Source organism: Myxocyprinus asiaticus, chromosome 48 (genome assembly GCF_019703515.2).
Source record: "Myxocyprinus asiaticus isolate MX2 ecotype Aquarium Trade chromosome 48, UBuf_Myxa_2, whole genome shotgun sequence".
NCBI lineage: Eukaryota > Metazoa > Chordata > Actinopteri > Cypriniformes > Catostomidae > Myxocyprinus > Myxocyprinus asiaticus.
This window is the reverse complement of record NC_059391.1, coordinates 24,012,968-24,035,993: the sequence shown is the minus strand read 5'-3', so window position 1 is coordinate 24,035,993 and position 23,026 is coordinate 24,012,968. Positions and strand designations below refer to the sequence as shown.

Genomic DNA, 23,026 nt, shown 5'->3' with positions numbered 1-23,026 from the left:
AATTTAAATGTTTAATTTTTCCTGCGGTGTGACTGTGGTTGCTGTGTTACGTCAGCAGCCTTAGAGACATGGATTCTCATCTCGTGTTGAAACCAGGAAGCGATCGCTTTCACGTAATCAATGACTAGAGCGATTCGCAAGTTGCATTTTACACATTTACTTCACTAACAGTTAGGTTTAGGCATCAGGTTTAAAGGTACAGTTAATAAAATTTGCATTTGTCTTCACTGCACATCATTTACAATTAACAACAACATGCTTTACTACTAGCTTTTGGCACCACACTGTGGACATTTCTCCTAGAAAGTCAAGCTCAGGGATGCCTATACATTCAAAAACATTTCCCGCTTTGGCCACTGGGGGCAGTGGTTTGAATTTCTATAAGCAAGGACCGATTTTTGCTGAAGAACTTTTGACCTACTGGCACTGATTTCATAGTAAAATTAGTCTGGAAGAATAAGAACACTTAAATAAATAAATAAATATGTAGAGTTTAAAAATATATAAGAAAATAGAAATCATAGAAAAATTACAACATATACAGTACTGTATAGCTTTATAATATTACTTGGTATGTTGTAGTTGCATAATATTAAAAAATGTCTCTATTATTACTTTGCAACTCATCCTCTATACAGTGTGACCCAAAGGACCCATTCATATCTAAATGTGCCAATGGACTTAAAGCTGAGAAGGTGTATTACAACAATGGCTGCTGCAAGTATGAATGTGCATGTGAGTTTAAACTGTACTCAAGGAAACTGGTATACTATTAATATTATTCTTTATGGTACTACTATATTAGATAATTACTGTAACATTGTCTTTGGCAATACGTTGTTTAACTTTGGCTTATTTTTTTCTTAAGGTAAATGCAGTGGCTGGGGTGACCCTCATTACCAAACTTTCGATGGAACATATTATGATTTCCAAGGAAACTGCACCTATGTGTTGGTCCAAGAAATCATCCCAAGATACAATATCAGTGTCCATGCTAAAAACTATTATTGTGACTCAGCACAACATCTAGCTTGCCCTGAGTATGTGATTGTGAATTACAAATCCTATAAAATCAAGCTGACAAGCAACACTAAAGTTGTAAAGGTAAATGTCAGGACTACTGCAAACAAATTTGCAAACATTCACAAACATTCACAGGCTCCTGAAAATCATGCAAAGCATTTCAATTTTAGAAATTGCATATCTTAAGAAAATGACAGTATTTTATTGTCAACCCTAATACAACACAACTCGTCATTTAGTAAAAAATCTTTGTTTTGTTTTTTGCTTACATTGCTTTCATGGCACATTGCAAAATAACTCAAGTATTTTAAAGCATGATTCTCTTTACTCATAAAGGCCTTTTCCCCACAGGTCTATGTTGATGATGATGCGACGCGACTAACATTCATTAATGAAGACTTCACTATCACCACTTCTGGCATAGGAGTTCTTGTGAACATCTCTGAGATTAAAGCTGAGATTTTTGTCTCTCTTACAAACTTTCATATCAAACTTTCATCATCCTACTTTCATGATAATACAGAGGGACAATGTGGTGAGTACAGATCTGAAATCTCTTGGCATAATAAATAAAATGGTTATATATATACATTTTTTTTCTGTCTGTGCTACTAATATAAAGCAAGTTTTGTGTTAGTGTCATTTCAAACTGCACTGTATTACACATTACTTAAATATAAATTGTACATTCATTTGTGTTAGTTTAGTATCTTAAAATTAGACATTTAATTCAAAGTGTATGGCGATTTCCTGTCTGCATCCTGATTTAGTTTAACTGAAATAAACTTTTTCCAATATAGTTTGACTTGATCAAGGGAATGATTCTATGCAATTATTCTGACATTTTTAAGGGGTTTGTAACAATAACACCAAAGATGACTGTAGACGTCCTAATGGAACAATCGCCACATCATGTGAAAACATGGCAGGGTTGTGGATGGTACCACCAGGATGCAATGTAACTACAATTACTAATGTAACTGATTGTATACAGCAAGTGAACACCTCCTGTGAGGTCATCAAGGGCAAGTAAGGAAACCCAAAACTGTAACAGTATACATAATTTCCCATTAGAACTGTGACATTATTTGTAGTTTGTTTCTAACACTGGAAAGCACTGTTATTCTTTGTACTGTATATACTTCAGATTGTCACAGTTTTACAGTGTTTTAAAAGAATAGTTCACCCAAAACTTACATTTACTCACATTCATGTTGTTCCAGACAGAATAAACTTTTGGGGCTCTATTTTTGTGAGCGTGCAAAGCGCAGCGCTACGACCGTGAGCAGTGTCTTATCCAATTTTCATAAGAGCACTAAACCCAAGAGCAATTTTTGTGCCAGTATAAGCGTAACTGGGCGTGGGTGGGAGTGTTTTGGCAATCTGTGGGTGTACATGCATAAACTATGGGTGTATTGTATGTTACAGTTTTTCTGAATTGCTAAAACACGTTTCTTGAAACTTTCACCCATTTTCTCACAACTTTAAACACAAAACCAAATCTTCAAACTATATTCACAAAACCCCCGACTCTTCTGGCAAAATCAAACAATCGCCTCAAAACGATTTAATCTGTGTTCAAAATCAAAAAATGCTTTCAGATCATACACACAGCAAGTCAATATATAAACACTACAGAGCATTCATTAGACACTGTATTAGAAAATGGAGAACACAGCATCCAGGGCATGTAGTTACAGAAAAAAAAAAATATGTTTACTGTATTAAGCTCATTTTGCAATTACTGTCAAAAAAGAGTAATCACAACTTACAGTAGTACAGTGAATATATTGTATACTGTAAGTACTGCAAGTAATACTCAGTCTGTATATTCAGTACTTGCATACTGTAAAAATACAGTAGTCCAACTGCAAAACCCCAAAGAACACTTTAAATGAAAAACACATTACAGTACACTCACTCAAAAATGCTGTGCCCCTGCAAAATCAAAGTCAATGAGAGATTCATTCTGAATTCTGAGAATGTGTTTAGAGTTTTGCAAAAAGAGTGACTGATTCATCAAATGGGTTGAGGCCACACAGCATTTGGTTCAGAGAATGGGGTTTAGTGTTTTAGCAATTCAGAAAAACTGTAATGAAGTGGCGCAGAGCGCAATTTGCTATTTTCCTGAGAAAAAGGTCATTGTGCTAAGACGTTTGAAAACTACATCTTATCACACTGCAAAGTTTAAGCTCAATTCCTGCATTTGCAGATTGAAGATTCCACCAGCAGGTGGTAATAAAGTTCATGGCCAAACTCTGAAAATAGTGGAACATCAAATGATGTCCCTGACAACCACTATTGTAGCCGTTTAGTTATTTATTTTGTTATGAGATTTGTGTTAAACTATCTATAGGTCATGGTTTATTTTTCAGTATTTTCAATATCCTACTGTTTTTGTTAGTTTTATTATTATTATAAGGGGTGTGCAGCGAAGCAATTCTGTACTTGTATCTGTATTTGTTCATATGACAAAATTATCTGCATCTGTCTCGGTATTCGTATAGAACCGGTTGTGGGCGGGGCTTAAACCGGTAGTGCGTCAAAACTAAATGAAACGCCCATTTTTAAGTGTTACTCTTACATTAATAGTTTCTATTAATAAAATAGAAATGTTCATCATAATATCCTAATAATAATAATAATAATAATAATAATAATTATTATTATTAAAAAAAATATTTACCAGATGAAGCTGAATTTATAGGCTACATTAACTGTGGAATAGGTTGTGGTTTCCCATGGTATTTCAGATATTAATATCTACTCATGTATGACGAGCTCCGACATTCAGGTCAGGAATTTAACATCGCGCTCATGTTTAGACTATAAATAAATACATGAGAATCACGTGTGAATCGTGTGATGCATTAACAGACATTTCAAGAAGTGGAAAGTGTATATGATGTCGTATCTTAGTTAATGTTACACTTGACAAGCTCCAGACGTGCACAATAAACAGGGACCAAGTTAAGACCGCGCCCATCCGATCTGAAATCACAATGTGCGCATTTTCATTCATAAAATGCAACGCTTACGTCATCTGACTCCTGTGAGATAAACGGAGACGAGTGCAGGAAAGACGGACTTGTTGTTTTCATCGATTTCACAGTTCTGCATCATATTTCTGTAACAACTTACATGAATATAATAACATAGTGATGCGTGGAAAACCGTGTCAGAAATGGTCCGAATTCTGAGTGAGTTTGATACATTGAAAGATCAATCTTTGTGTTGTTATAATGCATAATGTAATAATTTGAGAGAGACCAGCCAGAAGATTAAGGATCGTTTACTGAGAGAGTTCAGCAGCAAGCAGTACAGTCAACAGTATAACAGGGTTACTCAACATACACGCCCTACAAGTTCTTCCTTGCTGCTTTTAAAGCTACCTTGAACTGCACTAGACTGCCCTCTACAGATCATAAATGTTCACAACAACAGTTCACGTTTAAATCTCACTGTACAACATCCCCTTCCCCTTAAGTTTACAATATTTCTCCCCAAATGAATCACAGTTACTTCCCTCAATAGCAATGTCACAATAATAAAATATAACAGTTACAACAAAAAATACAAATCACAGTTCAAAGCTTTTTTTACTTCAGTTAATAATCCTTTCCTGGTTCTCTGCGACCGTCTCACGAACACAACGGGGCTAACAGATTTGTTTGACCATTCATCAGTCATTTCAGTTGGTATCTCCAAAGTTTGTGATAAACCATTCATTCCTTCAGAGGCCATGTTGGCTTCACTAGATATGTCCCCAGTCATTGTTTCCTCCATTTCTTTAGCCACTGCGGGAGATGCATTGTCCGAAAATCAAAATCTGGATATTTACATTACCCCCACTGCAAAGTTAATAAGTGATTTCTGTCATGAGTGAGTTTGATCCACATGTCTTTGGACTATCTTCCCATCACCTAACATCACTTTATAAGAAAGTGGTCCAGTGACAGTCTCTACTTGCCCAGGAATCCATTTCGGTCCATAGCTAAAATTCTGCACAAGTACTGGATCTCCCACACTAAAATTATGTTTCTTGGCCTTTTTATCATGATGGACTTTTTGATTTTGTTGTTATTCATGAATCTTTCTGGTCAAATCAGGATGTATGAAGTCCAGAGAACATTGCAGTTTTCGTCCATATAACATTTCCGCTGGAGAGAGTCCTGTGGTGGTCTGAGGAGTAATCCTATAACTGAATAAAGCTTGTGCCACCTTTGTTGCAGTTGGTCCTTCAACACACTTTTTCAGCATTCCTTTAAAGATTTGCACAGCCCGTTCTACTAAACCATTACTGGAAGCATGATAAGGTGCAGAGGTTACATGTTGTACTCCATTTTTATTCAGGAACTCTTTGAATTCTGCATTAACAAAACAAGTACCATTATCTGCTACAACCAGTTCGGGTAATCCATGGTTGCTGAAGCAATTATGCAAACATTCAATGGTGGTAGCAGATGTGGCTGAATTCACTAGATACACATCCATCCACTTTGAATGTGCATCAATCAAGATGAAGAACAATTTTCCCATGAACGGTCCTGCATAATCCACATGCGATCTTTGCCAATTCCAAGGATGCAGTGGGGCTACAGCCGGAACATTTCTATGCTCTTGACAAGTACGAGGATTTAACAAGAAGTTCCACATCCTGATCTAACTTGGGCCACCACACATAACTTTAAGCCTTAGATATTCCTGGGTGGCACTTATGCAATTGTTTCAGAATTTCTGGTCTAACCGAACTGGGAATTATTACCCGGGCCCCCCAAAGCACACAGCCATCCTGTACACTTAATTCAGCTTTTCTTGATGTGAATGGCCCAAACTCTTCTCCAACAAATTCATGTGGAAATCCTCTTTGCACCATTTCTCTCACCCTGGATAATACCAGATCTTTTTGTGTCCACACTCTCACCTGTTCTGCTGTAATCAGGGTTACGTCTGCATTCTCCAGCATTAGGACTCTTTCCTCTTGTTCAGTGCCAGATTCCCTTGGCAATGGTAAACGACTCAAAGCATCTGCATTTCCGTGATCCTTGCCAGCTTTGTAGATGATGTTGTATTCATATGCTCTTAATGTCACAGCCCATCACTGTATCCTAGGGGATGACATTTGTGGAACAGCTTTTAGCTCATTAAATAAAGACAACAAGGGTTTATGATCTGTAATGATGGTAAACTTCTGGCCATACAGATACTTATGGAAGCGTTGTAAGCCAAACATTACGGCCAGCCCTTCCTTGTCCAACTGAGAATAATTCCTCTCAGCTTGATTCAGTGTACGTGACATAAACCCAATGGGTCTTTCTCTACCAGCGGGCATCTTATGCAAAAGAACTGCACCTAGACCATAAGGAGAAGCATCGCATGACAAAATCACAGAAAGTCCAGCCTGAAGATTAAGGATCGTTTACTGAGGGCATTCAGCAGCAAGCAGTACAATCAACAGTGTAACAGGTAGACTCAAAATACACACCTGACAAGTTCTTCCTTGCTGCTTTTAAAGCTAACTTGAACTGCACTAGACTGCCCCCTACAGATCATAAAATGTTCACAACAACAGTTCACGTTTAAATCTCACTCTACAACAGTGCTCTACAAAATGCTCATTTTTAGCGGCAAGTAAACAGATTTCTTATCAAATTGGATAATGTACCAGAAATTGTCGACATTGTTAGTGAGTTTAATGCATATATTAATAGATTGTTCATCTTGTTCATGATAGGATGCATTGAGCACAGCTGTAGTTTATATAAAAGCATTCTCCCCTGCAAAATGTTCATTATTAGAGGCAAAACAAATTATTCCTTTTCAAATAAGCTATGGCCAGTTGTGTAGTGAATGGTGCTTGAGGTATTCGGCTTCGGGCACATCCCTAATTATTATACCTCCCCAATGGGAGTCTGTGGCAGCCCATAGAACTGTACACAGAAAAATTTTGACATTTGGCACAATGATAGGGGTGGGCATAAATAGCTCTCATACTAAATTTGGGGTCTCTAGAGCAGACTCTATTGGCAGACCACCAGTTAAAAAATCCACTTTTCTTTTGCACATATCTTTTCAAACTTTTGTCCTAGAGACAAATTATTTTTGCATCTGATTACTCTAAAACTCTGTCCATTGCAGTGGCTGCCATCTTGGATTATGTCATTTGCAGTTTAAACGTTTGATTTGCCCAAACAATGGCTCAAAATAATCTTTTTTTTTCTCCTCTTTTCGGAATGCCCAATTCCCAGTGTGCTCTTGGTCCTCGTTGTGACATAGTGGACAAATCTCAGTTGCCTCTGCATCTGAGACTGTCAATCCACACATCTTATCATGTGGTTTGTTCAGCGTGTTACCATGGAGTCATAGTGTGTGTGGAGGCTTTATGCTATCCTCCATGGCATCCACACACAACTCACCACACGCCCCACCAATAGCAAGAACCACATTGTTGTGACCACGAGGAGGTTACCCCATGTGACTCTACCCTCCCTAGCAACCAGGCCAATTTGGTTGCTTAGGAGACCTGGCTGGAGTAACTCAGCACACCCTGGATTTGAACTCACAACTCCAGGGGTAGTAGTCAGCATCTTTACTCACAGAGCTACCCAGGCCCCTGGCTCAAAATAATCTTTAAACTGAGCCACACAGAACTGACCAAACATAATTTAGATTTTTGCTACTGTACAAAAGTTATGCCAACACAAAGTTAATGAGATCTATGTGAAACTGGATGCAAGGCTGTGTCTCGGCAATGATTTGTCCTATCACGAAACTTGTTTTGCTTTATTGGGACCATGATCTGAGGGTACATATGGGTCAAGAAATTGTTTTTATTTTTTTATTTTTTTATTTTTTGCACTTTTGAACAGTATGCTCTAAAATCAGGAGGTTGGTGTTTATCAATTCCTTGGGTCGTGAGGATTCCAGTGATACCACATTTTGGAACATTGGTCATATTGACTCTCCTCCATATTGAATTTTATTAAAAAGTTATATATATTTTGAAAGCATTGTCAGATTAAAATAAAAAAAATTGGTATGCATCATCAACATGTCCTGGGGAAACCTGAGCATTTTGGAGACAGTGCCACCTACAGTTTAAAACATAACCCATACTTGTTTCTGACTCTAACTTTGGCAAGTGTCTTTTGGGGATGTCTTGATACCATTTTTTTGAGTACGAATACTGATATTTTGTTATTTTTTTTATTTTATTTTTATTTTTTTGTACTCGCCGATACCGAGTCCAATACCTGTTTTTTTTTTCTGAACTCAATTTCAGCAGTTTATTTAAATTTTATCATCAAAATTGTGTTTAAATTAATTAATTAATTAGTTAAAACTTTAATCAAATGAAAGTATAACAATTAATTTTCAACATTAAATTTTATCAAATGAAGTGATTTTATACAGAAACTCACAGCACAATCCTAAATACAAAATTGGATTGGATCAGTGCATCCCTAGTTCGATTCCCAGTTAGACCAGTATTACAGTGGATTTTATATTTTACTGGAGGTCTTTGTATTGTGCTTACTGAATAGTTGCAGGGCTTATCCCAGATCAGTTCTGCTTCATCTTATTAATGTTCTTTTAATATATATGGTTTATTATAAACATAAACTGCATATCTTTTGAATGCATTGTCAGAATTCATGTCCTGAACGTGCCTGAGCAGTTTGGAAACAGCGGCACCTATAGCTCAAAAGATAAACAACTGTTCTGTTTACTGACTCTAACCTTGGCACGTCTCATTGCAGTAAGTATGCCATGTCAACTGAGTGGCACACTGCTAAGTTTGGGCTATAGCTCCAAAGGTCATGGGTTCAAATCCCCACCTAGGCAGGTCATCTGGCTTGATTGTTCTTGTACTCAGACTCTTTGTATTTTGCTTACTGAATGGTTGCAGGTCAGTCACGTGATAAGATGCATGGATTGACGGTCTCAGACGCGGAGGCAACTGAGATTCGTCCTCCACCACCCAGATTGAGGCGAGTCACTACGCCACCACAAGGGCCTACAGCGCATTGGGAATTGCATGACAAATTGGGGAGAAAAAGGGGAGAAAAATAAAACATCCGTACATCCAAATTTTGACGAGAACCACATTTTCTATGCATATAAAAGGAGTGTGTCACTGTCATAGAAATATGCCTGACATTCATCAAGGACACAGTTAATGCACAGAAGAACATAATTTGTCATTCTTCTAATTCATTGCATGCCATTTACACTACCAACTCCTTAATATGCTGTCTTTGTTAATATCGCTGGTGCATGGCAGGGAATGGACTATATAATTGGACACAGATGATGGAATAACCAGAGAAGAACCTCAGAATTACATTGCACTTGACCAACCCCATTTGAGTGTTTCGCGGGCGATTTCGCCAAACCCAAATGCACCTAGACTTAGTGCATACTTGCACAAAAATACCAAAACTTCATGGCCGTGCCCATTGACTTTACGCTTATGACTTATGGCATAGCGCTGCGCTTTACGCTAACGGTCTTAACATAGGGCCCTTGGTGTAATTTTGAAGAATGTCCTGGCCATTCTTTTCCATTAATGAAAGTGAATGAGAATGGGCACTGTCAAGCTCCAAAAAAAAAAAAAAAAAAAAAAAAAAAAAGCATAATAAAAGTATCATAAAACTGGTCCATATAACTTGAGAGTTTTATTCTAGGTCTTCTAAAACCATATGTGCACGGTCACATTTACCTTCACACAGAGCAATTTCACAGGCAAAATATGGGAATCTGCGCGATCGTGAATTTGGTGCAATGGACTTCCCCTCATGGATTTCACCTGGAGTTTAAGTTCACAGGCTAATTTGTCCCGTTGACCAGTAGCATGTTGCTTGGTTTTGCAGTGACTTCTGTGTGGACTGTGCTTCGTAGCTACACTGAATATTCACAATGGGCAAGGGTATCAGTTTAGCGGCAAGTTTCTTTTTAACTTCACTCTCATCTAAAAAAATTACAGCATTGAAAAGACGCTGCTTGACAATTCTTTTTTTGCTGGTTTTAAACAGACTCAACACCCGCCCATGCCGCCTTCACCCACGGAGTTTAGACGTGCAAAGGTAAATGTGACCGCGCCTTAATAGCTTTGTGCGAGAAACAGACCAAAATAAAAAGTCATTATTTACTGAAAATCTGAACTTCCACTCACATATATTATATGGCACAAAATACATTTTTTCTGTTTTTACCTCACTTTTATTTATTTATTTATTTATTATCAAACTGGAGCTTGAAACGACCTGTACCAACTCACTTTAATTATTTGAGAAAAAGCATTCACTAAGATATTAGTTAAAATGATCACCTTTTCTGTTACGGACAATAACAAATAGACAACCAGAAAAAGTCATAAAGGGTTTGGAATTAAATGAGTGTGAGTAAATAATTCAGAATAAAAAATGTTGTGTGAACTATTCTTAAGTGTTTTAATTTCATCTGTAAAGACCACTGTTGCTGAAACTGAAAGTTACAGGTTTGAATTTTGTTCAGTTTGTTTAAGGAATGCCACAAGGTCGTTCCTTATGAAAGTTATTACCAGGCATGCAAGTTTGATGTGTGCCACATAGGAAATGCGTCTGCTTGCTCCAGTCTGGAGGCATACGCCCAGTTATGTCGCCAGTATTCTGTCTGTGTGGACTGGAGAAACTCAGCTGAACTCAAAGGGCTATGTGGTAAGACCACAGAATGATCCGCCATTGTAGGAAATTGAGTGTGTGTGTGTGTGTGTGTGTTTGACTGTATCTTACACTTGAGTGTCTTCCTAACACATTTTCTAATTCAATTCAATTAATATACTGTATAATGTTACCACACACTCAGTTGTGGTCATTCATGATATTTATATAATATGATGCATCACACTTACAAATATTATCTGAGAGGAGATCCTGAATCTCTTGAATTTTGTTGTTTTCCATAACAGCATACAATTGCACCAAAGGCAAAGTCTACAAGGCATGTGGTCCCAAAATTACACAAACCTGCAGTACTAGGTATCTCTCTCTCTCTCTCTCTCTCTCTCTCTCTCTCTCAATAGATTTATAGTCCAAATCTATAAAACAACAGTCCTCAATAAATGGGGGAAATATTTCTGAGTTTAACAGTCTTCATTTCTGAAGTGTCTCTCTTTTTGTACTTAAAACCAGTTCCAATTATATGGTTTTGGGGGGGATATGTCAAGGAGAAGATTGTAATGAAATGTCAATGGAAGGTTGTTACTGTCCTGATAACACATATCTGGTTAATCTAACATCAGATATATGTACAAATTACTGTGGTAAGAAATATTACTTCATTTACCCTTTATTGTTAGATTAATGCTCCTCGATGTTGTTTTTGCTGATTTTGTTTTCATTCCCTCCTTGTAGAATGCATTGGCCCTGATGGATCACCAAAACAGGTATGTCTCTTTAAGGAGTGGGTAACCACTGAGAAGAAATTGTCCATTAAAAAGAAAATTAAAGTCTTAAGTTAACCTTTTTACTGTCACAAATGATCACAGACAGAAATAGCTTAGTAAACTAGTCTAACTCATTTTAGTCAGACTTTACTCATTCTTACCATTATTTATATATTATATATATTTTATAATCATACCTATAACAAGAATTGCCATAGTGGCTAACAAACATCAACTTACCTCTCTAGCCCGGGGAAACATGGATCAATAACTGTGATACATACAATTGCACTAATATGGGCATTCGTGTAAAATTGCCTCGCAACTGTCCACCTCTAGAGCAATGTGGCAAAGGATACAAAAACATCACAGAAAACTGCTGCCAAACCTGTGGTGAGTCATCAGTTGATTTAAATGTGTATTATAAGCTTTTAAATTTACATTGGAATTGCTGCTCAAAAGATTATCTTCTGTTGAGCAGTGATCATGAATAGTACAGTAACAGTTTTCAGCAAGTACTGTTGTGACATGGTGCATCATAAAAAGCAAAATAATCAATTCAGAACACAAACACTTATAAGACATTCATGGGCGAATTCACTAAACTGTTGTGCCACATCTATTTGTGGTATTTTTGTGCAAAACCTGCATCTTATTCACTAGACGTTAGCAGCAGATCCTTTTAGTCCTGTAAGTTGTGAGGTGGGGCCTCCATGGATCGACTTGTTGGTCCAGCACATCCCATAGATGCTCAGTCGGATTGAGATCTGGGGAATTTGGAGGCCAATTCAACACCATGAACTCTTTGTCATGTTCCTCAAACCATTCCTGAACAATTTTTGCAGTGTGGCAGGGCGCATTATCCTGCTGAAAGAGGCCACTGCCATCAGGGAATACCGTTGCCATGAAGGGGTGTACGTGGTCTGTAACTATCTTTAGGTAGGTGGTACGTGTCAAAGTAAAATCCACATGAATGCCAGGACCCAAGGTTTCCCAGCAGAACATTGCCCAGAGCATCACACTGCCTCCGCCGGCCTGCCTTTTTCCCATGGTGCATCCTGCTGCCATCTCTTCCCCAGGTAAACGTCGCACATGCACCCAGCCATCCAGAAAACGTGATTCATCAGACCAGGCCACCTTCCATTGCTCCATGGTCCAGTTCTGATGCTAATGTGCCCATTGTAGGTGCTTTCGGCAGTGAACAGGGGTCAGCATGGGCGCTCTGACTGGTCAGCGGCTATGCAGCAAGCTGCAATGCACTGTGTGTTCTGACACCTTTCTATCATGGCCAGAATTACGTTTTTCAGCAATTTGTGCTACAGTAGCTCTTCTGTGGGATCGGACCAGATGGGCTAGCCTTCGCTCCCCACGTGCATCAATGAGCCTTGGACACCCATAACCTTGTTGCCGGTTCACCGGTTGTCCTTTCTTGGACTACTTTTGGTAGGTACTAACCACTGCATACTGAGAACAACCCACAAGACCTGCCGTTTTGGAGATGCTCTGACCCAGTCGTCTAGCCATCACAATTTGGCCCTTGTCAAAGTCGCTCAGGTCCTTATGCTTGCCCATTTTTCCTGTTTCCAACATATGAAATTCAAGAACTGAATGTTCACTTGTAGCCTATTATATCCCACCCCTTAACAGGTGCCATTGTAACGAGATAATAAATGTTATTCACTTCACCTGGCAGTGGTTTTAATGTTGTGGCTTATCAGTGTATACTGTATCCAGATGCATAATGTAGTCAAGCACACTTTAATTAAATAGATGATTCAGGTGTCTGGATTACAGTTGTGGAGTGATGCTGTACAGTCCCAGCAGAGTGAGCCGTATTGCAATGTTTTGCTGCTAATATAGCGCTCAGAACTGGCATGCTAGTTTGGAATGGCGCATGCAAATTGCTTTCAGCACAACTTTTAAGGGGGGCGTTGGTGCCGTTGCCTGATCTACTTTATTCCTTCAGTGAATTGGGAGCTAAACTGGCACAAAGAACACATGCAGATAAACAGCGTATTTACCTGGCACAGTTCATTCTTAGTGAATTCCCGCCTTGACTGTTTCTAGCTTGAAGTTGCTAGTGTTGCCATAGAGATTATCTGAGGATGTAACCGCTTAGAATTTGTGCCAGCTTTAAACTAAACAGTCATAAATGCAACAAAATGCAATAATAACAGTAATAATAATAATAATTTTAAATGAATTCCTTCCCTCTCTCCCCATTCAGTGTGTGATTTCGAGCAGTGTTTTAAGAACAGATGTGAGGTGGGATATGAGTTTGCAGTAAATAAAACTGAGGGCAGTTGCTGTCCACCCTGTGGTAAGTCTCAAATTACAAACTGTTTCATTGATCTACAGACATCATCTACAATATTTAAATCCGCAGTGTAAGTAATTGTTCACATATCATTACTCTTCTAAAAATTCCTTACGTATTTGTAGGTCAGCAACTTTTTAAGTAAATTAAGTGGATATACTATAATTAGAGCTCTACAAAACTGCACCTGCAAATTGAATTAAAGGGATAGTTCACCCCAAATGAAAATTCTGTCATCATTTACTCACCCTCATGTTGTTCCAAATCCCTATGAAATTCTCCCTTCCGTGGAACACAAATGAGAGATGTTGTACTGCTCATTCTTTTCCATATAATTACAATGAATGGGGATTGGGGCTCACTACCTTTGAAAGGGCACAAATGCACCATGAAAATATGATAAAAGTGGTCAGGGCAACTTGTTTGCTAAGTCTTCTGAAGCCATACTATAGCTTTGTGTGATGAACAAACCAAAATTTAAGTCGTCATTCACTGAAAATCTTGACATTCACTCTAGCTTTTTAATTTTTTTTCCTGCTGTTCATTACAGAAATGTTCAATCCATGAAGGAATCATTCTTTTCAGTCTGATTTTTTTCTTTATTTTTAAATTTTTTTACCTTTTCAATAAATCAGTTGATCTGGTTAACAAAACAAATCAAAACTCAATAATTTGGTTGTAGTGGTTCTTCAGTTAACAGCTTACTACTCTTGTGTAGCCAGACCTGTAACTTAACATGAGGTCATTGTAATTGTTTTTTTTAAATAATTGATCAGTACATTATTAAACATTTCTCATTTTGTGTTCCACGGAATAAAGAAAATCAAATGGGTTTGCAATGACATGATGTTGAGTAAATAAATAATGGAAGTAAATAATGACAGAATTGTCCTTTTAGGGTAAATTATTCCTTTAAGCAATTTCTAACTTTCTTTTTTTTCTTTTTTTTTTTTCTTTCTGACCAGTGCCCAAAGATGTCTGTGTGTACAATAACACTGAGTACAAGGTGAGCTTACTGCAAAGTTCATTAGTTAAGTATGATTGGTCAAAGTTTCACAGGCTTAACCTGGTCCTAAACTATGAAGCTTTCTAACATTAAATAAACATAAATTTAACCAGAGCAAGGCATAGATTTATATAAAACACAAATCTATATATCCATCTTTTCTGAATTTGTAATGTTGGTTCACTTTTCTCACTTTGTTCTTCTCTTAAGCCTGGCGTAACAATCCCCTCAGACCCATGTGTGGAATGTAACTGTAAAATGGAAAAAGACCCGCTGACTAAACCACATGTTGTGACTTGTGTTAGTAAAGTCTGCACACCTTGCCCTCGGGTAATGATGACAGGCAAAACTTTAAAAGTTTCTTATTTGAAAATCAAATAAAGCTGCTACTGTTCTATAAAAGCTATAAACTTGTTTTTGCAATTCAAGGGGTTTGAAAATGTGAAACAACAAGGAGAGTGCTGTGGAACATGTAAGCCAACAGGCTGCACTTATGATGTAAACAATGCCAGCCATGTTCTCAAGGTACACCATAAAACACCCATAGACCCCATTTACAACTGGTATTAAGATGCGTCTCGGGTGATCCTATCACACGTGGTCAGGCGAGGCACATCACTGTTTACACCTGGTTGCTCAAATGCGATCCTTTGACCACTTGTGTTCGGATTTCAGAGAAAAGGGTCGACATACATCAGTCGCAATGTCAGTACATTAGTGCATGATAACAAACCACAAAAAAAGTCATAAAAGACTAAGTAAGCGTGAAAAACCCAGGCACACTGTTTCTCCCAGATGCAGTTGAAATTTTATCTAAACACAAACATGATGTGTTCAAATGTGTTTTTGACTATCTCCATATGTGGTTTTTGTGATCCGAATACAGAACGTTTTGGACCCTGTTTACACCTGTATTTAGCACAGTCCACTTGTGATCAGATCACCCAAAATCCGTCTTAATACCAGGTTTAAACAGGGTCATACACTGTTCTTTTACCCTTTTATATAAGCAGATAAAGAATCTTCTCTGTTTTTCAATTCTCATGTCGCTTGTCTGTCTTATTTAGATTGGAGAAGTGCAGAATTTCACATGTGAAACTATTTCCTGCCGCACAGTGAATGGCTCGTTTGTTATAGAGAAGACCAAAACAAAATGCACTGTCTCCAGTCAAGCTGACTGTAAGCCTGTAAGTAGAATTTCTGTAGCTCGAGCTTCACACACGTTGTATACACTTCCTCAGAAATACACTTCCCTTTACCAGGGACATTGTAACACACTGACCAATGACATACCTCTTGCACCTCCTTTTTTGTTAAGACTGAAGCCTCTGTTGATCTCACGTTTGGCTATTTCCTCTGTTCTTCCTCTTTTAATGAGAGACCATGATTCACACCATTGTCATGAGAGAGGTTCACATTTCTTTTGTGTCCTGTCTCTCTCCAATCTCATCTTGCACCCTGCTGTCCCCTTCCTCTCTGCTCACCTTCTCTATCACCTCTTGCTATTCCCTTAATACTTTAAAAGGTAGATCTTAAAAAGTTTCTGATGTATGCAGTAAATGTGCCACTGGACTATTAAAACTGTAAATTTATTTTTGCACTCCAAGGGGTCTGAATATGTGAAACAAGAAGGAGATTGCTGTGGAACATGTAAGCCAATAAGCTGTTTATTTCTATCTGACATAGATGGATTTTGCAAGATCTGTTATACAGTATATTGTTTGCGTTCTCAAAATATCCAGACACAAACAGTAATTTGTAATTATTTAAAATTGAATTATATGTCCACCTTACCATGTTTATGTATTTAACAGATGTTCATTCATTTAAAAAGTATATTATTAAGCTCTACATAACACAATGCATGAGACGTATTGTTCATGAGAGAGAATCAGACACAAACTTACCTGCCTCCTTTAGGTGAGCCCATGAACTGCGTTCGAGTGACGAACACCACCCATATGTATGTAAATAATTGTAAATCCACCATGACTGTTGAAGTGCCGTTCTGCAGTGGCCACTGTGACACCCAATCAATGTGAGAGCATGTGCACACCTTTTTCATCATAAACATAGTGTTTTTAAAACCTCTGATAAACTGTACAGTCTTAGGGTTAAATTCTAATCATTTCACATGAGTAACAGCATACACATTTATTAGTGCTCACTGTAGCGAGAGCACTGCACCACTTGAATTTTCATGTTAGTAGCAAGATATTACTGTACCTAATGAACAAGCTGTTCCTCAACATTCACACGTCCACTGTCATAAAACAGCTTGGAACTCTACTTGGCCAAACATTTTGATGTTTGTTTTGGATGATCAACCTGTCTCTAACATTTAAATCTACGCACATCCTGAAAAACAGAATGATGATTTGTCAGTTACAGACCAGTAAACTCAAACAGATAGACCTTGTGTTTTCAGATCTCAAACTCACTTAAAATCAGGATCCACTGTAAGATCAGCACATTCAGCTTTTTCCATTCATCTGACTGGTGTTTTCTCATAAACCTGCATAGGTATTCAATGCAAAAGGACAAAATGATGCACAGCTGTTCATGTTGCCGAGAGGAGAAAACCAGCCGTAAAGAGGTGAAGCTGAAGTGTCCCGATGACAGTGAGATCCTTTATTACTACGACTATGTTGAAAGCTGCAGATGCACTCCAACAGAGTGTGAAAACCAGAAGACTTACGGATAAATGATCTTGTTAAATATCTGCCATTAAACTTGATTATTGCAGATTTGATCATAACTGAATCTGTCACGCTGAGTAAGACAACTATGATTTAAAAAATACATATAACAGGAAATTGCAATTCTGATGATTTAAACTGTGTGAGACTTTTGCAGTGCATAAATGGCAAACATTATTATGGCCTTTATGTTTTCTTCACTTTTTTTAATTAAGGGGACTGGGGGCATTTCGAGATTTAATTTCTTCTTTCTTGCTTTATTATGCTCTCTGGTAATGTGTAATTTAATGATACATATTTCCTTGTAATAAAATTTATTATGATCACAATAAAGCAAGCAACAAACAGCATCAATTTTGTTTTGTTTTTATCAGCCAGTATGTACTAAAAATAAAACTGGAAAAGAACCAACACTTGCAAACCAAATGTCTAACAACTAAGTACAACTTGTGGTCCATGTATATTAGTCTTTACATATTCTACTTTATTATTATTATTATTATTATTTAATTTTCAAAAATGTAATGTAAGTTTGTTCAGGTTTGGGCTACATTTATGTCAAACATTTCATTCTAAAGGGTATGTAATCTTCAGTATATGATTTCATATTTACAGTGTGGTTTAAAAGTCTGTTTGAGATGTTATTGTTGCTCACCAAAATCTTTGTGGTCACAGAGTAGTAAATTCCAAATGTATTACAAGGCAAAAAAATCAGTTTACTTCTAGATTTAAATTTGATTGTGAAACCTATGTTTTCAAAGTGGACAACTTTGAAGCCCTCATACCACTGCAGTACCTTAATCCAACCACCAGACCTTGCTGTCAATGCAGGAGAGAGATTATAAAACGACTACGTATTTACATGTTAAAGCACTAGCCACTTAGGGCGTTTTCACACTTAGTTCGTTTGAGCAATCCAAGTGCTCTCAGAGTGGTATAACATGTATGTGAACAACTCAAGTGGTCTCAGACCCCCCTAAAAGGACCCAAAAGCGAACCGGTGCTTTTGTGGTTCGATTGATTTGTGCGATGTGAAAGCGAAGAGGTTCCAGTCCGCTTTGCATTTTATGAAATAAGTAACTCGTGGCTTGCCATACATAGCTGCATTACATACTGTATTTCATATTCTTGTCACAATTTACTGTCCACATATGGGAATTTTAAGCGAATATAGATATACCATGATTTCCATGACACGCTTTTGTGTCCCATATTCTGTTCTAGTTGTATTATTTTAGCACCTAAAATGAACGGACCGGCAGCATTCAGTGCAGTGCAACGCATTAAAGGAGCAATATGTAACATTGACATCAAGCGTTTAAAATGGGTACTGCAGTCCAACCTCAAAATATTGGAGGGAGTTGTCTCCCCCGCCCCTCCTCCCCAGAATGGAAGCTCACGCGGGTTGCCAGGTTGAGGACGCGCAACAGGAACAAGCAAACTGACAATAGAAAGTGACGAGCCTTACGCTGTAAGTTGATCAGCTAATGTATACGTTTGCAATGTTTTTATTGTTTGCAAATTATAAACCAGCTCATGTGGATTTTTTATAACTCTGTCAGTGTTGGCTAGATGTATTGCTGGCTTCCATGGCTGCAGCGCACTGGGTTTGCCCGCTAACTTGTTTCAAATCTGGCAACCCAGTGTCTAAATACTACTGGGAAATGGGCAGTGGGCGGGATCACACAGGCCAAAACACAAACAGAAATTCCGGCCCGGAACGGACATTTCAAAGTAGAATATACTGGCTGTAGCATTGTTTTCGGAGAAGCCAGTATTTCAACTTAGCATGTTTCCTAAATCTCTGATAACATATTATGATAATTTTATGCTTTAGTACAGTAAATATATTACATATTGCTCATTTAAAATGAACCGCTTTAAAGTGCTCTGATGGGCGTACTGTCTATGGAGGTTTGTGCCAAACTTCCGTGAAAATACAAGCGGTAGTTTCACTTTAAATTTATTTGTGCAATGGCAAATGTTCTTGGCTCATACACACAATGTAAATGACACGCAGAAGGAGACACTTGCTCCATTACTCTCGAGATGATAAAGAAACATATTTTCAAATGCACATAGAATTTCAAATGTTTTCCTTTATGCGAAATAAGGGCTTGTAGGTTTTATCGTGAGAGAGTGAAGAATTTAGGACAGAAATACAGTATACATTATTACTATTGCATAATGTAATATAATTGGTGGTGTTGTCTGGGTTACATTTACTTTTTATGTAATTCTATCCCTGTGCCATAATTTTTAATGAAAAATTCAATATTTTTTAAAGCCTTAAAAATAATCATATAGCCCCATTTTATTATATGATTTCAAGTTAAATATCAATAAATTACTACTTAAGGTGTAGGCATATCTGTCATAAGAATATGTACACCTTAAGAAGTATGACACTTGCTTATAATAATTGCAATTATTTATTAGAAATTATTGTCAGCTATATTTCATAATCGTGACAGCCCTAGCTGCAATGGGGTCTTAGTTCTTAAGAAGCTGTGGTGTGAACAACAAGGGGTCTGAGACCACAATATTGTGAAGAGGAGCAAAAAAGAAAATGGGTCCTCTTTTAAGTCCACTTACATTGTGAACACTAAAAGCACTGAGGTCATCTGAGACTGGTTCCCTTTCTGGTTCATTTTAACTGAACTGGGTTTGGTTCACTAAAACGTACTATATGTGAAACCACCCTTAGACATTTATGAAAATTTCTACAAACATAATTTCTCTACTATGACGATCAACTAGTATTTCTCTAAAAAATATTATACATTTACTGGGAAATGGAATGTAAAGAAATGTGAATGTAGACTCTGAAAACTCAGAGTCTGAGAAAAAGATGGATACTTAGATGGGTTAAGGCGGTCGAGTGGCAACCCATGTAGGGTGAGCTTTCAACCTAAAAAATAAGTCTTGCTTTAAAGAACAAATCATGCAACCAAATTAAGGCCCTACTGAATTCTTTTGAAACTATCTAGCAGTAACGGAGCCACTATTCTGAACTTATTACACTATTGTACATTCGTTAAGTTATAATTAAAATTACTGTTACTGTAGAAATCATAAAGTCTGTGTGATGATCAAGCATGAGGTCTTAAATCAGAGAGAGTTTTGTATTCACAATAACATTGTGATTTGTTAAAAGTGGAGCTTTTCTTTAAATTAGAAGAAAAAAAGGCTAAGTAATGTTTTTTTATTTTGCTATCCTGCTTCTGATGACTGTAGCCCCATTAGTAGTATGGCCCATCTCAGCATCCACATCTGAGACATCATCACTGTCCACATGGAAACAACATCCATGTTCTGCTCAAGAGTTCCTATCTGTTAGTGCTGCCTTTTTATAGTGCCATTAGTTTACTTGGGTAAATTGTATTCTGTGAACAAAAGGTGGAGACCAAGCTTATGCATAATTGGGGTATGCTGTCTTTGACTTGAATAAACATTTAATATTTTAGCTGTGTTTGAGATTAACAAAGTTTATGCAAACTGTTGTGGAAAGAACCACTTTCAACCACTGATGAAACTAAAATTATATCTATGATCTCAAAGTAAACAAGGATGTGAGTGGAATCCAGACATTCTATAGACAAGATACACAGTACGACACACAATTAACACCCTAAATGTCTAAGCTGTTGTTGGTTTTGGGAGAGCAAGATCAGTCGTTTTGCATTTACCGTGGCTCCAAAATGTATTTGTACACTTAAGCAATATTTAAAAAATGTTAATAAAATTTTTAAACAAAGTGGCATCTGCAAACAAATGCTAGACATTTTCCCAGAAATAGTGTTACCTATTTGTTAAGCTTATTTAACTTAACTTCGACCATAAATGTTGTAAGGAAAGGTGTAGAATTATTTACACTTGTTCTTGTTAATATGACTACAAATGTGTTTGCACACCTGTCCAACTTTGGTGGCCAGTAAGGAATAATATTGTATAATGTAATGATAATTAAGCTATATAACATTTGATTTATATTGTATTAAAAAGTTAACAAAATAATAAAAAGTATACAGTGTAAGAACAGTTCAGCATGTTAATTTTTTATGCACAGCTTAATCTCTAACCATTTAACAAGTTTGAGAGCAAATCTTTGAAACCCAACACTTGATCTGTCATTCAGGATCCTTCTGGATGCAATAGTAAACAAAGATTATCAAATGTTGGATGGTTTAAACATTTTTTTTCCCCTTTTCCCACTAACTGTATGTGCACGACCTGGTCTTACACAAAGAAGTATGTGATGGATGACTGGATTTACTGCTGATAATGCAATTTTTAAACTAGATTTGCATTTCCTGAAAGAAACAGTAGTGCTTTGAAATCATCTAAAAAAGAAAGAAAGAGGAAAAAGATAGATAGATAGATAGATAGATAGACAGATAGATAGATAGATAGATAGATAGATAGATAGATAGATAGATATTGGTTTAAGTCAATGAGAGACATGTATACATTATGTTAAATATCTTAAGTAAAAAGTTTATAAAGACCAAAAATTGATAGCAGACCTATGACTGAAATTTTCGACAAAAAATTGTTTGTAATTGTGTAAAACATTATATATATATATATATATACACTACCAGTCAAAAGTTTTGAAACACTTGACTGAAATGTTTCTCATGATCTTAGAAATATTTTGATCTGAAGGCCTATGCTTAAATGTTTGAAATTCGTTTTGTAGACAAAAATATAATTGTGCCAACATATTAATTTATTTCATTAAAAAACTCAAATTTAATACAAAAATAAAAAAATTAAAAAAAAGTTTTTGAAATTGATGACTTAGAAAAGCAGCCAATAAGTGCCCAACATAGATGGGAACTCCTTCAATACTGTTTAAAAAGCATCCCAGGGTGATACCTCAAGAAGTTGGTTGTGAAAATGTCAAGAGTTCATGTCTGCAAAATCTAGGCAAAGGGTGACTACTTTGAAGATGCTCAAATATAACACAGTTTTGATTTATTTTGGATTTTGTTTATTCACAACATAATTCCCATAATTTCATTTATGTTATTCCATAGTTTTAATGACTTTACTATTATTCTAAAATGTAAAAAAAAAAAACAAAAAAAAAAAAAATATATATATATATATATATATATATATATATATATATATATATATATATATATATATATATATATATATATATATAATGTATATATAATAAAGAATGTTAGTTTCAAAACTTTTGACCAGTAGTTTGTGTGTGTGTGTATATATATATAAAGAAGCTATTTTTGTTTTACTTTCTCCCACAATCTGAAAGATGGCATGGTCATATTCAGCTAAAATAAGAATAATAGTTATGTTATGAGGAGTGAACTAAGATCTATGAACCGTATCTTAATTGGAATGTTTCGGCTTGCATATTTCCGGGGCTGCGTGAGTCAGCCAAGCAATTGCCATTGAGATGACGATAATAATAATTAATCATAATAATTAATAATGAATAATTATTAATAATAATTATTGTAATTTAATAATTAATAATATAATTAATAATAATAATAATTTGTAATAATAATAATTTT

General features: G+C 36.6%; 1 protein-coding gene across 1 annotated transcript in view; it reads left to right on the top strand.

Moving 5' to 3' along the window:
* The window catches only part of LOC127437368 (mucin-2-like), a 51,122-nt gene extending 33,307 nt beyond the window's left edge, over positions 1–17,815 (top strand). Inside the window, exons 29-45 of the mRNA XM_051692187.1 lie at positions 639–735; positions 869–1,104; positions 1,375–1,558; positions 1,875–2,052; positions 10,540–10,721; positions 10,973–11,042; positions 11,196–11,326; positions 11,418–11,449; positions 11,698–11,842; positions 13,677–13,769; positions 14,732–14,772; positions 14,983–15,102; positions 15,202–15,297; positions 15,840–15,959; positions 16,380–16,422; positions 16,693–16,810; positions 17,296–17,815. Coding sequence (XP_051548147.1) covers positions 639–735; positions 869–1,104; positions 1,375–1,558; positions 1,875–2,052; positions 10,540–10,721; positions 10,973–11,042; positions 11,196–11,326; positions 11,418–11,449; positions 11,698–11,842; positions 13,677–13,769; positions 14,732–14,772; positions 14,983–15,102; positions 15,202–15,297; positions 15,840–15,959; positions 16,380–16,422; positions 16,693–16,810; positions 17,296–17,476 — 2,067 coding nt within the window. The 3' untranslated portion in view covers positions 17,477–17,815. The remainder of the gene's footprint in view (positions 1–638; positions 736–868; positions 1,105–1,374; positions 1,559–1,874; positions 2,053–10,539; positions 10,722–10,972; positions 11,043–11,195; positions 11,327–11,417; positions 11,450–11,697; positions 11,843–13,676; positions 13,770–14,731; positions 14,773–14,982; positions 15,103–15,201; positions 15,298–15,839; positions 15,960–16,379; positions 16,423–16,692; positions 16,811–17,295) is intronic.
* Positions 17,816–23,026: the final 5,211 nt, after the last annotated feature.